This window comes from Aethalodelphis obliquidens, unplaced genomic scaffold (genome assembly GCF_003676395.1).
Source record: "Aethalodelphis obliquidens isolate GAN/ISIS:26980383/991018 unplaced genomic scaffold, ASM367639v1 scaffold34, whole genome shotgun sequence".
Lineage (NCBI taxonomy): Eukaryota > Metazoa > Chordata > Mammalia > Artiodactyla > Delphinidae > Aethalodelphis > Aethalodelphis obliquidens.
This window is the reverse complement of record NW_020837978.1, coordinates 14,068,089-14,084,054: the sequence shown is the minus strand read 5'-3', so window position 1 is coordinate 14,084,054 and position 15,966 is coordinate 14,068,089. Positions and strand designations below refer to the sequence as shown.

The window sequence follows — 15,966 nt, the reverse complement described above, 5'->3', positions numbered from 1 at the left end:
AGAGCGCAGGCTCAGTAATTGTGGTGCACAGGCTTAGTTGCTCCATGGCATGTGGGATCTTCCCAGACCAGGGCTCGAACCCGTATCCCCTGCATAGGCAGGCGGATTTTTAACCACTGCACCACCAGGGAAGTCCCTCCTCTTTTCTTTTTAACTCTCTCTACACTTCTCTTTTTCCTTCTTTCCTTTCTCCCTTTCCTCCTTTCTTCATTAATTGATTCACAGATATTTTTGTATCCAGTATCTATTTTGTATCTATATAGTACAATCTACTCTGTTAGTGGCATAAGTGCTGGATCTACAGAGAAAACCAAGGCAAGGGGCTAACCCTTGAATTCATAGCCAGTCGATGTATGAATGAGGACTCTATGGTTGCAGGTAATAGAAATGCAGTCAAGATAACTTGGGGGTCGGGGGGAGAGGAAGTGTTTAAGAGGTAACAGGGCTGTCACCTGGGAGCCAAACATATGGATACAGACAGCAATCTGAAATGGGAATTGAATACAGTCCTGACTCGCTCTCCTTCCCTTCTCTTGATTCTCTTTTATCTTCATTCTCTCTCTCAATTCCTAATTCCCAGGGAGGGGACTAACTGGCCTTACTTGGTCAGATGCCCAGTCAAGGAGGACAAGGTGTCAGGATCATGATGTAAAAACATGCCTACAAAAAGACATAAAGAACCTGAGTTTAAGTCCTGACACCAGCTGCCCAGGCTGTCAGTGGTCGTGGCAGCCCTTCTCAGTGGAGACAGCGCTTAGAGGGGTGCTTCACACAGAACACAGAGCCAGGGTCTGAGGCAGGACCCAGCGGACACGTCTGAGGGTTGACCTTGACCACCTGCGCACACCTCAGATCTCCCAGAGGAGCAATTTCTAAAGTTCCGTGTGGCCATGTCGCAGGAAGCCTCTGCAGTGCTGTGCCTTTAACCCCTCTGCAGCACCTTCACATCTCCCCCTGAACTTTGACAGATACCGAAAGCCCCACAGGTGGGAGAAGTTACCTTTGTGCTGCCCACAAGCATGTAGACAGACCCCAGACTGGTTGGAACCAGGTTGATGATGCTGACTCCCAACTGCCTCACCACCAACCAATCAGAAGAATGTCCACAAGCTGATCCTGCCTGCCTCCTTGAACCATTACCATAAAACTCTTCACTACCCCTTCCAGGTCGGGACACAGTTTGGAGGGCATTAGCCTGTTGTGGCCCCCTTTGCCTGGCAAAGCAATAAAGCTATTCTTTTCTACTTCACCAATAAATAAATAAATAAGAGGGAATATCCTGGCAGTCCAGTGGTTAGGACTCGGTGCTTTCACTGCCATGGCCCGGGTTCAATCCCTGGTCGGGAAACTAAGATCCTGCAAGCCACGCAGCGTGGCCAAAAATAAATAAATCAGTTAATTAATAAAAATAAAAAGAAGAGAGATTTGTTAGAGAATGGGTTTAGCTGTGATATGTTGAATTTCAGATATTAATAGGATATTAAGCGAGGAAATCTGATAGGCAATTATAAGAGTATGATGCTCAAAGGGAAAGTAAGTTGTTAAATATATTGATTTGGATTTTATTCATCTAGAGGTCATTGATACCAGGGGTGTGGACGAGATCACCCAAGAAAATCATGTCTAAGGAAAGAAGCAAGGGCCTATGGGGATCCCTGGAGAACACCAACATTTAAAAGGATAACAGATGCAAGATAGCCAGCAAAGGAGGAGACCCTAGAGAAAGCAATGTCATGCAAGTCAAGAGAAAAAGGTTTTGAAAGAAGGGGATGCTAAACAGTACCTAATGCTGCATAGAAATAAAGTAAAAGTATAGCAGTATTCAAAAGAAGTCTCAATTGCCTATTTGGAGATCATTACTGGTCTTTATGAGAGCAGTTTTAGTGGAGTGCTAGGAAAAGAAAGTACTGTACATTGCATGAGATTAAGGTTTCTTAATCTGAGCACTATTGATGTTTTGAACCAAATAATTCTTTGTCGTGTAGGCTGTCTTGTGCATTAAAGGATGTTTAAGCAGCGTCACAAGCCTCTACCCACTAGATGCCAGTAGCACCTCTCCCTACTTGGGACGACCAAAAATGTCTCCAGACATTGCCAAATGTCCCCTGGGGGCATAATGCCCCCTCCCCCACTTGAGACTCACTGCATTAGATTGAGATGTGGATGGGAGAGAGACAAAACAAATGTATTTTTCCAAAAAATATTATTAGGAGGCAGCATCATCTCTTTTTTTAAATTTATTTATTTTATATGTTGGGTCTTCGTTGCTGTGAGCGGGCTTTCTCTAGTTGCATCGAGCTGGGGTTGCTCTTCGTTGCGGTGCGCGGGCTTCTCATTGCAGGGGTTTCTCTTGTTGCAGACCACGGGTTCTAGGCTCTCGGGCTTCAGTAGTTGTGGCTCACGGGCTCAGTAGCGGTGGCTCATGGGCTCTAGAGCGCAGGCTCAGTAGTTGTGGCGCAGGGGCTTAGTTGCTCTGCGACATGTGGGATCCTCCCGGACCAGGGCTTGAACCCGTGTCGCCTGCACTGGCAGGCGGATTCTTAACCACTGTGCCAGCAGGGAAGCCCAGCACCATCTTTGAAAAACCTTTTTCTTTTTTTTTTTTTTTTTTTTTTTTGTGTTTTTTTTTTTTGGCTTATAAACAGAAATTTATTTCTCATAGCTCTGGAGGCTGGGAAGTCCAAGATCAAGGCCCCAGCAGACTAGGCATCTGGTGAAGGCCTGCTTCCTGGTTCATAGACAGCTGTCTTCTTGCTGTGTCCTCACATGGTGAAAGGGATGAGGGAGCTCTCTGGGGTCTCTCTTATAAGGGCACTAATCTCATTTATGAGGGCTGTGATTGGGGGTTAGGATCAACACCTTAGCATTCAGCCTACAGCCCAGGCTTAGCACGGTAATGGCACAATAAAAGATGATTACTTGAACATGAATTCAACTGAAATTCAAGTAGAACAAAACCCAAAACCATCTACTTACTCTATAGCTTAAAAAAAACTGTTCACTGTCATCTCCTCTACTAGAGGGAATTAAGCTGGCCTGTTAAGTTGCCTGAGGGGACCACTAAATGTCTAAATTGGGAATCGACCATATTCTATCCAGTTTAACCCTTTCTGTTAACACGGGGAAACAGAGGTCCAGGGAGTTCGAGAAACTGGCCCAGAGACAGACAACTACTTTTGTGCTGGGTCAAGTGTAAGACCAGGGTTCCTTTCATTAACACCAACATCTTTTCATTTATGTGGCCTTTCACAGTTTACCAAGCACCTCTCAGCTCCATGACCTCATTTATTATACTATATCCATGAGCTTACAGAGATGGCTTTTGGGGGATTTTTTGCATCCTCAGACCAGTGTTGCAATAGCTTATTCTATACTGACTCTTAAATTTAAAATATATATATGTATATATATATGTAAATGTATATGTAAAAATATATATGTGTACATATACATGCACATATGGAAGACACGGCACCACATCTCCCTGTGTCACCCCATGCGGGCCACACCGGGGCAGTCACAAAGCACCAACAGAAAATGGTCTTCGGTTTCAGAATTCCCGAGTTGCCACTGATGCTTCAATACTAAAGGGCTTAGAAGTGTTTACACTTTCAAGAGGAGTAGGAATGTTTTAGGCTTCCCTTTAATGAGTCTCATTTTGAGATAGAATGGCAAGGTTGGTCACTCTTCATGCAGTTTTTGTAGTAAGTCTTTCAGGGAATGAATGGTGAAGCCAATTCATTTATCCTCCTGGAATTTGTCTTTCTTCTTTTTCTTTGTTGTGAGGTTATATATTAAAGGTATGGGCATACAGACATTACGAAAGATAAGGGCTATCACGGGAGGGAGGAAATCAGACAATAAATCCAAAGAAACCTACGGAAATTAAAAACCTGAACTCAGGGGCAGGGCAAGAGGCGACATGGTCTTTTCACAGAGCCGTTACACATAATGCAACTGTCATCAAAAGCAGGAATGGAGAAGACTAGACATTCAGCTGCAGAAGGAAGCTGGGGTCTTGGCTTTAGAGCTTTCACTGTCTTTAGCATTCGGCTGGGCAGCAAGTGCCTTTTCCAGAGTAGGCCAGAGAACATAAGTCCAGTTTGGTTTTTAAGGCTTGAGTCAGCTCTGTGGCCAGCAGCTCGTGGAGGGACACACCGTCGTGGGAGTACACCCAGTTTCTCCCAGTCCAGTCGTAACGCTTGCGGACACTGGATGGTGAAGACAACCAGATTTGCTTGTTTGGGGTCTGCTTGTTGATGACGTACGTTCCTAGATCTCCACCCAGTTTAATTCTTAAAACACCACTCCCAAAGGAGACATCATAGTCTTCAAATGTGTAAGGTTTGTCTGCAAGGTCTTCAAAAAAACTCTGCTAAGGAGTCCAGCGTCTCCTCGGCCAGTCTTTCATAGGCGGTATTGTCCTGAGGGCCAGCGTCACCCAAAGTTCCCGTTGTCCTCAAATTCATCCAACAGACACACTGCTTTTTGACATTCAGGTTCCGGTTGAGGCAGCAGAGACTCAGACTGGGCTGGCTGGGTGTGCCGGCCGCAGCGGTCCCGGTGCGCAGGCCCCAGCAGCCGTAGAGCTGGGGGTCCTTCGTTGGCCGCGGGGCCCCGGCGCGGGCCTAGGCAGAGCCCGGAGGCGCCGAGCGGGGCAAGAGGCTGGCGGCCGCTCGGCGCCCAAGCGTCCACATCGAAAAACCTTTTTCTTTTCCTAACTTGCAAACATCTGTTCATTCTAAATTTAATTTTTTAAACCCAAGCTGCCTATGGGGAAGATACCCACCCAAACTTTCTCTAGTTCCTTTAAATGAAGAATAAGTTTAAAAAAGAAATATTTTATTTATAAAAGTCTATAGACTCAAAATAGGAATTATCTTTCTTTCTTTATATTTATTTATTTTTGGCCATTTGGCCTGTGGGATCTTAGTTCCCCAACCAGGGATTGAACCCAGGCTCTCAGCAGTGAGAGAACAGAGTCCTAACCACTGGACCACCAGTGAATCCCCCCATAGGAATATTTTAGAGTTTCACGTCAATTTTTTAAGATAATGCTCTGTTTTGACAATCTTGTGACAATGTTGAGGATTTCTAGCCAACTTGTAGTGGAAAACACTTTTCTGCCTCTGATGTTATGATTCTACCAACAGTGATGGCATTTAATATAATCTAAACAATGTTAGTCCATAAGTAGAAAAGCCCCTTTCAACAGAGATGATTTTATTTTACAGAAAACAAGGGAAGTAATACCAAAGCTCTGTCGTCTCTATTTTTTTGGCCTCATTCCATGAAACAGTTGCTAAGGATATATTAATAAAATGTGTTACAAATGATATTTGCTAAATTTAGAGCAAAATTAGATTCTAGGGTGAAAATTTGGTAACCACTTATCCTTTGTTCTCCAACTGTTATTGTCTTACCACCATATCCCTCACCTTCTCCTGCTGCTTACTTTGAATAGTCTTCTCTGGCCATCGTCCAAGCTAGAATATCCCATTTATCAACCAACTGGATATCGTTGCATTCACATATTTTCAAACCTAATCTCAAATTACTAACCTGCATATGATACTTTGGCTAACTCTACCAGAATAGAGTATGATATCTTGTTTTTAGAAGAACCAAATGTGTCACTATATTTATATTTATGACCGGGTTTAAAAGAGAATCTGGTCATCAGCTTATTCGAGCCACGTTAATTTACGGAGCTGGTATTGCTGGAAGGTCTTTAAATGGCATCCAGACAAAAGACCCATGCCACTGTCTTAGAACCAAAAGGGGATGCATTTCAATTAAACACATATTTTAGAAGTATTTGTGTTAGGCACTGTGCCAAGGACTGGGAGAGAATAATAAGCATGGATGTGGTCCCTGCCCATGAAGCTTGTCGTCTGGGAAAGATAGATATGTGTGTAAGAAAGATAAGATGTCTGTGTGCAGTGGATGTAAAAACTTCTTAAGGCAGAAATGGAACCAATTTAAGAATCAGGGTTTTAACATTTCCAAAATTAAACCAACAAATATTTTTAAGCATGGTCCCCGTTGATCCCAACTGTACCTTATTTGGTTGTAATTATCATCCCCTCTGTGCAGAGAGAGCAAAGCTCACCAACTGTTCCATATGTGCCCCCATGTTGCCTAGATTCTTTGCAGTGAGGTGGGGTAGCATGACCCATCTGGTCACTAGCCAATGAGCAGAACCCTAGAGGAGCTGGTATGAGTTCGTGTCTTGCTCTATTCCCCTAACACTGTGAACACTCAGGACTCATATCGTGATGGTGGATCACAAGACCAAAAGGAGCCTAGGGCAATGAGTAAATCACAGGAAAGAAAGCCCTGCAGAGTTGCCTGAACTGACCAAGAGTTTTATAGAGTGAGAAATAAACTTCTGTTAAACAAAATTGTTTAACTGCGGTTAAATAAACTTTTGCCAAAAGAACCTGTCTCATCCTAATGTACCGTCCCAACGCAATAAACAAAAAATGCTCTGAATCTTCATAATAAGAGTTTATTTTGGTTTGCATGCATTTGGCAAATCCCTATTGATCACTTACTATGCGTCAGGCCCTGCTTTAGGTGCCAAGAATACTGTGATGAACAAGACAAAGTCCCTGCAGCCACAAGGAGTTTACATTTTAGTGGGGAAGACAGACAATAAGCAACTAAAAATTTCAGGTAGTGATAAATGCAACAAAAGAAACAAAGACCTTACTTCTTTTGTTGTTGTTGTTATAAATTTATTTATTTATTTTTATTTTTTATTTTTGTCTGCATTGGGTCTTTGCTGCTGTGCGCAGGCTTTCTCTAGTTGTGGCAGGTGGGGGCTGCTCTTCGTTGTGGTGCACAGGCTTCTCATTGCAGTGGCTTCTCTTGCTGCAGAGCACAGGCTCTATGCACACAGGCTTCAGTAGTTGTGGCACGAGGGCTCAGTAGTTGTGGCTCACGGACTGTAGAGCACAGGCTCAGTAGTTGTGGCACATGGGCTTAGTTGCTCCCCGGCATGTGGGATCTTCCCGGACCAGGGCTCAAAACCGTGTCCCCTGCCTTGGCAGGCGAATTCTTAACCACTTGCCACCAGGGAAGTCCAAGACCTTACTTCTTAATCTTGCCCTATTTTCACCATGTCTCATCCCTCTCACATTGTTACTTTCCTCCCTACTCAACTCCTATTCTATGCTCCATCATTATGTTCATTGTCGCACCCATATCTTCAACTCACCCTTCTCTCCTCTTTTCATACTTGTCTGAAAAAAGGCCAACCTGGTTAAATCCAATTATTTGCCACCTTTATACCTAATCCTAGTAGCTGAATATGGCTGCAGAACAACAATAATCCTGACTGTTCTCACTTTGACTTCATGGCCACTAACCTCAATTGGTCCTCCTTGCCGCTGCCTGGCAACCCTACTACATTCTCTTGTCCACTCATCTCCCATTCTCCTGTATGACTAGCACACATTCCTCTCTCCTGAAACCTCCAACTGTCCTCTCCCACACTGACAGTCAATGATTTTGCTCCTGATTTCACTGAGAAGTTCAAAGGAATAAGAACTTCTGAAGTTCCCACAAATCTGCCAACCCCACCCACTGTCTAAAGCCGTATCCTCTGTCTTCCCTTCTGCTACTACGTAGAAATTGTCCTAAGGACAGCTCCTCCACTTGTGTACTAGGTTCCGTTGCCTCTCATCTCCCATGTAGACATGAAGATGTGTCACCTAGATCCCCCTTCAAGGAAGGACCTGTTGCTCAGCTGCAGAGCCCGCAGTCAGCAGACAGCCTCCATGGTCAGCTTGTTCAGCGGCTGCCCCATCTGTGGTCAACTTCATCCCAGGTCATGCCCTTCCTGGAGCAGCTTGCATGCAGTGACTGGGCAAGGCGGGGGTATAAAAGCTCAGCCACGCAGGACACTCTGAAGAGCTGTACTCACTCCAGAACTCCCCATGGAGTTGGCTGAAGCTTGGCCAGTTCTGCTTTACAGTTTGACCTCTGCCCACTCTTGCTTTCTCCCCCTTCCTTTCACAGGTACTGATTCCTAATCAATATCTGACACCCCAGATTCTGTTTCAGCATCTGCTTACAGAGCCCAACTTGACATACCAACTTTAGGTCAGCTCCAGCTATTGTCCCCTCCTTCTCTTTCATCACCAATTTCCCCCTCCCTACTGATTCATTTCCATCATCACATAAACATACAGTAATATCTCCCTACTTAAGAACCAAACTCCCAGGTCTTCCCTGGTGGCGCAGTGGTTAAGAATCTGCCTGCCAATGCAGGGGACATGGGTTTGAGCCCTGGTCCAGGAAGATCCCACATGCTGTGGAGCAACTAAACCCGTGCGCCACAACTACTGAGCCTGCGCTCTAGAGCCCACGAGCCACAACTACTAGCCCACGTGCCACAACTACTGAAGTCCGCACGCCTAGGACGCATGCTCCGCAACAAGAGAAGCCACAGCAATGAGAAGCCCGTGCACCGCAACGAAGAGTAGCCCCCTTTCGCTGCAACTAGAGAAAGCCCGCGCGCAGCAACCAAGACCCAACGCATCCAAAAATAAATGAATAAAATAACTTGATAAAAAAAAAAAAAGAACCAAACTCTCTTTGAGTTACTGCTCCATTTTTCTGCTCCCCCGAAATAGTAAAATTTCTGGAAAGTGTCTGATTCCATTCCTTACCTACCTGTCTCTCTCTAACCCCACTCCTGGCACCTTCATACTCACCACTGCAGAGAAACAACTCTTGTCAGTGCCGCTGATAACTCATCATTCTTATACCCAGCGGTCAATTCTGAGTGCTTATCTCACCTGACCTTTTAGTAGCTTTGACCCAGCTGATCGCTCTCTCAGCTTAGATACTTCTTAATCACTTAGCTTCTGAAGCTCGACATTTTCGCTTGATTTCCCTCCCACTTCACTGGGTTCAGTTGCTCCTTGTCGTCTCCTTGGCTGGTTCCACTTCCTCTCCTGAACCTCTAAACACTGGTGAGCTCCAGGGTACAATCTTGACCCTCTCCTCACCTCTGCTGATGTTCACTCTGTTAGTGCGCTCCTCCAGGCTCAGAGCTTTAAATACCATCTACTACGTGTTGACAGCTCCTACATCTATATCTTGGGCTAGAGTTTCACCTGAATGGCAGACTTTCGTATCCAACTGCCTAGCCTGAATCTCCATTTGGATGTTAGCAGGAATCTCAGATCTAACAGGCCTAAAAAATAACTGACTTCCCTCTCCACTACTCCTTGCCCCTCCCCTAATAAAAGCCCGCACCCTCCCCCAACCCCTGAGGTCTTCCTCATCTCAGCAAATACATACTCTGTTCTGGTTATTGAACTAAAAACCCAAGGTCATCATAACCCAAATTCAGTACTCTAGAGAATTCTTTAGAATATATCTAGTCTTTCTCCACTGCTCTCATTTACTTAAGATCTCTTTTCAAATGCCATCTTATTAACAAGATCTTCCTTAATTATCAAATATGTAAAATAAAATCCCATCCATCCTACTGGTCCTTCCTATCTCCTTTAACCTGCTTTACTTTCATAGCTATTTGTCATACAATAAATTCACTTGTTTGTTCACTGTCTCAACTAGAATGTAAACTTGAAGATGGCAGGGACTTAGTCCTAGTGACAGGCAGAGAGTAGGTGCTCAATAAATATATTTTTTAAATTAATTAATTTTATTTTATTTATTTATTTTTGGCTGTGTTGGGTCTTTGTTGCTGCGCGTGGGCTTTCTCTAGTCGCGGAGAGCAGGGGCTACTCTTCGTTGCGGTGAGCAGGCTTCTCATTCTGGTGGCTCGTCTTATTGCAGAGCACAGGCTCTAGGCGCGTGGGCTTCAGTAGTTGTGGCACGTGGGCTCAGCAGTTGTGGCTCGTGGGCTCCAGAGCGCAGGCTCAGCAGTCATGGCGCACAGGCTTAGCTGCTCCACGGCATGTGGTATCTTCCCGGACCAGGGCTCGAACCTGTGTCCCCTGCACTGGCAGGCAGATTCTTAACCACTGCGCCACCAGGGAAGCCCCTCAATAAATATTTTTGAATGAATAAGTGAATGACTGAAAAAGAATGGAAAGGGAATAGTGATGCTATTGGGATAGAAGAAGCACTTGAGCATAGAGCTAAATGATGTGAAGGTACAAATCACTTGAAGATTCTGAGGGAAAAGCAGTCCTGGCAGAAAAAAAGTGGAGAGCCCAAAGGTAGGGGTGAGCTTGGCTTTATGGGGGAACATCAAAGGTATGTGTGGCTGAAACAGCCAAGAGTGTCAGAGAGATGAAATCAAGATTGTCAGCAACTGGATGATGTAGGACCTTATAAACCATGTGGACAAAAAAAAAATTGTTGCCTGCCATTTCAGTAAACAAAGAATGTTGCCTGTCATTCCAGTAAACAGCAAATGTTACCACCATCAAGCCATCAGCCACTGCACCCTGAGGGGAATTCAGGACAGAGAAAAACAGGATACTGGCCCTAGATAGTTAAGATGCATTTCTAAGGACTTCCCTGGTGGCGCAGTGGTTAAGAATCTGCCTGCCAATGCAGGGGACACGGGTTCGAGCCCTGGTGCAGGAAGATCCCACGTGCTGCGGAGCAACTAAGCCTGTGTACCACAACTAATGAGCCTGCGCTCTAGAGCCCGTGTGCCACAACTACTGAGCCTGCGTGCCACAACTACTGAAGCCCATGTGCCTAGAGCCGGTGCTCTGCAACAAGAGTAGCCATCGCAATGAGAAACCTGCGCACCGCATCGAAGAGTAGCCCCTGCTCACCGCAACTAGAGAAAGCCCGCGGGCAGCCACAAAGACCCAATGCAGCCAAAAATAAAAAATAAAAATAAATAAATTTATAACAACAAAAAAGAAGTAAGGTCTTTGATTCTTTTGTTGCATTTATCACTATCTGAAAATTTTAGTTGCTTATTGTCTGTCTTCCCCACTAAAATGTAAACTCCTTGTGGCTGCAGGGACTTTGTCTTGTTCATCACAGTATTCTTGGCACCTAAAGCAGGGCCTGACGCATAGTAAGTGATCAATAGGGATTTGCCAAATGCATGCAAACCAAAATAAACTCTTATTATGAAGATTCAGAGCATTTTTTGTTTATTGTGATGTGATGGTATATTAGGATGAGACAGGTTCTTTTGGCAAAAGTTTATTTAACCGCAGTTAAACAATTTTGTTTAACAGAAGTTTATTTCTCACTCACTGCAACTAGAGAAAGCCTGCATGCAGCAACAAAGACCCAATGCAGCCAAAAATAAAATAAATAATTTATTTATTTTTAAAAAAGAGATGCATTTCTAAGGAATGATTTCCAATGAGCCCAATCTCTTGCATCTTCCCATTCATAGAAAAGCAGTAAAATCATTAACTTGAGATATCTTTTTTTTGTGATTAGCAGTAATCTTTTGATGTTTGACTACATGTTTTTGTTTGGGTTTTGTTGTTGTTGTTTTGTGGGTTTCGTTCAGCAAAAACTCCTATATATCCTGGCTCTTCCCTTACTTATTCAGAGCAGTTCCTCAGAGCGATCTGAGAGGCTGTCTCCCAGGCCATAGTCCTCAGTAAGTTCCCTGAATAAAACATAACTCGAGGCTTCCCTGGTGGCACAGTGGTTGAGAATCTGCCTGCCAATGCAAGGGACACAGGTTTGAGCCCTGGTCTGGGAAGATCCCACATGCCGTGGAGCAACTAAGCTCGTGCACCATAACTACTGAGCTTGCGCTCCAGAGCCCGCGAGCCACAACTACTGAGTCCGCGCGCCACAACTACTGAAGCCCACGTGCCTAGAACTCGTGCTCTGCAACGAGAGAAGCCAGTGCAATGAGAAGCCGGTGCACCACGACGAAGAGTAGCCCCTGCTCGCCACAACTAGAGAAAAGCTCGGGCACAGCAATGAAGACCCAATGCAGCCAAAAATAAATTTATTAAAAAAAAAAAAAAAAGTAACTCGCAACTTTTAGGTTGTGCATTTTTCTTTGGTGGACAACCATAAGTATTTTGAATTTTATTCCAAGTATGATGGGGAATCATTGGAGAGTCTTAAGCAAGCGAGTACCCAATCTGATAATTAAAACAAAAATACAAACAAATCACCTTGGCTGCTACGTGATTAGTAGGAGGTGGGGCTAGCAATGTGGAAGCCACTTGACCAGTGAGGGACTATGTCCAAATCCAAGCAACAGAGTGGACAGGAGCTGAGTGACATCAGTAGAGTGAAAAACGGTTTTAAATTTGAGAGTATAAGTGACAGGATTTGCTTATGTTTTCAGTACGGGCACAAAAGGAAAAAAGAAGATTCAAAGAAAATGTCTAACTTTTGCCTTACAAACCGGAGTCCATTCAGGGAAATTTAACTGATCATATTTCTGTTAAATTCATCCAGTAAAAGGATCCTGTGGGCAGACAGTGGTTGAGGACTTCGGGGTGGGGGGGCGGGAATGAAGGGAATCAAATACAGTAAGGGGGAGCATTTGGGCGGGGGGAAGCACTGTGTTGTGTTTTGTTTTTTTTTAAACGAAGCCAAAAGATGAGTTTATTGCTAGGGTTTCGACCTGCAAGCCCGAAAACTCAAGGGTATGGGAGCAATGTGTTCACTTTTTTAAACGTTGAGTTTTAAAGGATTCTGCGGAGCTGGCCTAGAACTCTGGGAGAAGAGCCTGGACTGGGTGATACCGTATTTCCTCTATTATAACTAACACACATGATTTCCCCCTACATTTACAGGTCTGGAAATCTTTTTCTCTCCGGTGACTGTGAATTTTCAACGTGGTAGGGGCTTTTCCCTTGCGGTGCACCTTAGAAGCGACGGGGTCCTCCGAAATACAGCAGATTCGGAAGTCATCACCAGCGTGATCTCTGGGACCCAAATGAGATCGCTCACTTAGTTATTCCCCTCAACCTCTGGGAAATACTGTAGCAGCGACTTCACGGGATGTAAACTTCTTCACCACCCTCCGCCCGCCCCCTCGCGGACCCGCGGCCGCTCCTATTTTCCGGGAACGAGCCACGGAGACAATACACATGCAGGCCCTCTAGCGTTCTTCCGCTCGGCGCCGCCTCGCCGGTCCCGAGCCCGCTCCCGCCCGCCGCCCGGGAAGCGGCCTGTCCGCTTTTCAGGCAGAACGCCGACCAGACGCCGGACGCCGCCGGGGGCCGCCTGGGAGCGCGCGGCCCCTGCGCCCGCGGCCAGGGCCACCCTCGCGCCCCCGCCCCAGCCTAGCCCGCCGGGGCTTCCCACAGAGGCGCCGGCCCGCCCCGCCTCCCCCACTCCGCGCGCGCCAACTCCCAGCTCACGGCCCTGATTGGCCGCCGCATTCCCGCTTTCCTTCCCGAACCGCCATTTTGAAAATCTTGTTGATTGTGGGCATTCGAGAGAGCGGCGCAAGCGTCACGCCAGCGAGCAGTCCGCGCGCGTCCTCCTCGGTGCCCGTCGCCACCGCCCGGAGCGTCTTCGTGCCCTCGCGCGCCAGGCCCGCGGCGGCCGGGACCCGTGGTGAGGGCCGCGTTGGCGAAGGACAGGCCGAGAGGGCGCGCGGGGCCCGCCCGCACCGCCGCGGCCATTTGGACGGCGGCCTGGGGCGGGGGAGGGGACGCGGGGCGGCCGGCGGCGCGGGCCGGGCGGTGGGAGGGGCGGCTAGGCGCCCGCGCTTTCCCGCCTCAGGACGGCCGGACTGCCTGCGGGGCAAGAGGGAAGCCGCCCCCGGGGAGTGAGAGCAGCAGACCCGGCTACGCTGGGAGGCAACTTTGCGGTCAGGTTTCCCGCGGCTCCCGGGGGCGGCCGGCTGGAGCCGCCGCGTCCTTCCAGCCGGGGGCGAGGGGACCGAGACGTGTGGCTTCCTCCCCGCTCGCAGGTCCACAGCATGTCCTCCTCCGGCCCTGCTGCGGAGGGAGAGGGAGCCCCCGCCCAGCCCGCGTCCGAGAAAGAGCCCGAAATGCCCGGCCCGAGAGAAGAAAGTGAAGAGGAGGACGAGGACGACGAGGAGGAGGAGGAAGAGGAAGAGAAAGGTGGGGAGGAAGTCTCGTTGCTAGTGATCGATTTTCCCGAAAACGGTTTTCTGGCTGTTTTTGCGCTTAGAGATGCTAAATCGGAGTGATTTTCAGTAGGAATGTTTGCGGAATTAGGGTTTTTCGTGTTGAGCAGTAGCAGAGAAAATAACTTTGGGAATTCCAATTTAAAAAAAATTACTCGTTCCGTTGTTACTACTTTGCAGTGCAGTTTACTTCTCGCCAGCAACAGAGAAGTTCATAACATTTTATCATTTGACAGGAAGTTTGTAAGTTTCAGATCTGTTTTTTTAAAACTGCTAGCCTTGGGAGTTCCTAAGGTATTGTTTTGTTTTTGCTAATTTAAGTACACGTCCTTTGCCTTTTGAAGTTATTGTAGGGTCCTAACTGAAATCATATATTAAGACTTGAAAAAGTTATTAATACGAGTCTTGGAAATATTTTAATAGTTTTAATTTATTTGCCGAACTTCAGCAGACGTTCTTTTCAAAGGCTTAGGGGAGTTACTTTCACGGGGAAACACCGGTGAAAGCTGTTGCTCCCTTAGAAAGTAGTTAAATACGAAAGCAGTGAACTGTGAAAGTTAAATGAGAGCTCAGAGCTGTCTCAGTTTTGGTGTTGAGAGAGAGCGGTAGTAGCCTATTTGGACGCACGAAACCGAGGAGCCTTAGAGAATTGAGTGGTATGCTGCGTCAGTTTATCCAGGATGCATGGGGCAGTGCCCCTTAGGTGTGCCCGCTTCCTAAAATGTTTCTAACCACTTAAAGCTCCGTGTCACAGATCTTACTTATCCTTCTCTCGTGGTGTTAGCCCAATCTAGGTTTGTTTAATATTTGACTACAGCTCAACCAAACTTGGGAAGAGGTTTGAGGATTTCGTCCCAAACCCAGGTTTCACTGTCAATTTTTTTTTTTTTTTAAGTCTAAACCAGTCCACCGTCAGCACTTTTTATAAATACAATCTGGGTTGAGATTACACGGTGTGCCTTTTGTTTGTCTAAAGTGGTATGTGCTCTAAGGGGAAGCATGTCTACGTTTAAGTACAAAAACGCTTAGGAAAAATATGAATTATTTTTAAATTATTCATGATATAATAACTGGAAATTGGCCGCAGTATCTCACTACTAGTCCAAGACTTTCTCAGCGCTTTTTCCTCGAATTTTTGGTTTTGGATACCACCGAGATGATGAATTTCTTCACATCAGGAAGAAATTACAGAAGTCATGTAAAAATTCTATAAATGACCGGTACAGTAATGCTAGGGAGATGGATGGCAGTTTAAATTGTGATTTTTTTTTTAACATGAAAATTAAAAAAAAAATAGCCCCAGGCAGTTCTATAGTTGTCCTAATTTATTATTGTTCTCCTTTTCCTCATGTGAGGTGTTTGTGGAGCAGTCGAAATTGTGGATGTTTTTATCCTACTTGGCCCTGAAAATTTAACTCTACTACTGAGGCATCATAGAAACAAGACACTGAAATTTGTGCCAAGTAAGGGGGTGAATTGACTTAGCTTGGCAGTGGTTTGGGGAGTGAGGGGAAGGGGGGTGGTAGGAGATGCCTTGTAAAAGATGACCCCTAGGTTTCTGTCTTTGGCAGCTGGGTGGATAATACTGCCATTTTCTGAAAGGTAGAATTCATGAAGGTGAGTGAGTTTGGAGATGATTATGACTTCTGTTTCGGATGCCTTGAGTTTGGTGCCTGTAGGACATGAAGTGGAGCTGTTCAGTTGACAGCCTGAAGCTCAGGAGAAGGCTCTGGACTGGAGGTAGACCAGGAATGTCATTAGCTTATAGATGGTAATCAGCAGCAAGCAAAGGGCTTACATCACTCAGGGAAAGGAAGCGAAGTGGTCACCAGCGTTGCTTTAGGGTGCTTTCTTTCCTTGCCGCACACCATTGCCAGCATACACCTGCTGGAATCCCTTTCTTTTTACTAATTCTTTATGGGCAGATCCTT

The 15,966-nt window shown here is 46.1% G+C and overlaps 1 protein-coding gene and 1 pseudogene across 3 annotated transcripts in view; one reads left to right on the top strand and one right to left on the bottom strand.

Annotated features, from left to right (window-relative positions):
• Positions 1–4,042: 4,042 nt before the first annotated feature.
• On the bottom strand, positions 4,043–4,697 carry LOC113631630 (frataxin, mitochondrial pseudogene; annotated as a pseudogene).
• An 8,391-nt stretch (positions 4,698–13,088) lies between these two features.
• DEK (DEK proto-oncogene) overlaps positions 13,089–15,966 on the top strand; it is a 30,004-nt gene continuing 27,126 nt past the window's right edge. The window contains exons 1-2 of one of the 3 annotated variants that reach the window (XM_027128474.1): positions 13,089–13,497; positions 13,856–14,009. In XM_027128474.1, coding sequence (XP_026984275.1) covers positions 13,865–14,009 — 145 coding nt within the window. In that variant the 5' untranslated portion in view covers positions 13,089–13,497; positions 13,856–13,864. Of the gene's footprint in view, positions 13,498–13,681; positions 14,010–15,966 lie in introns of those variants that run through there. The other 2 variants (XM_027128476.1, XM_027128475.1) reach the window with 2 other exon arrangements.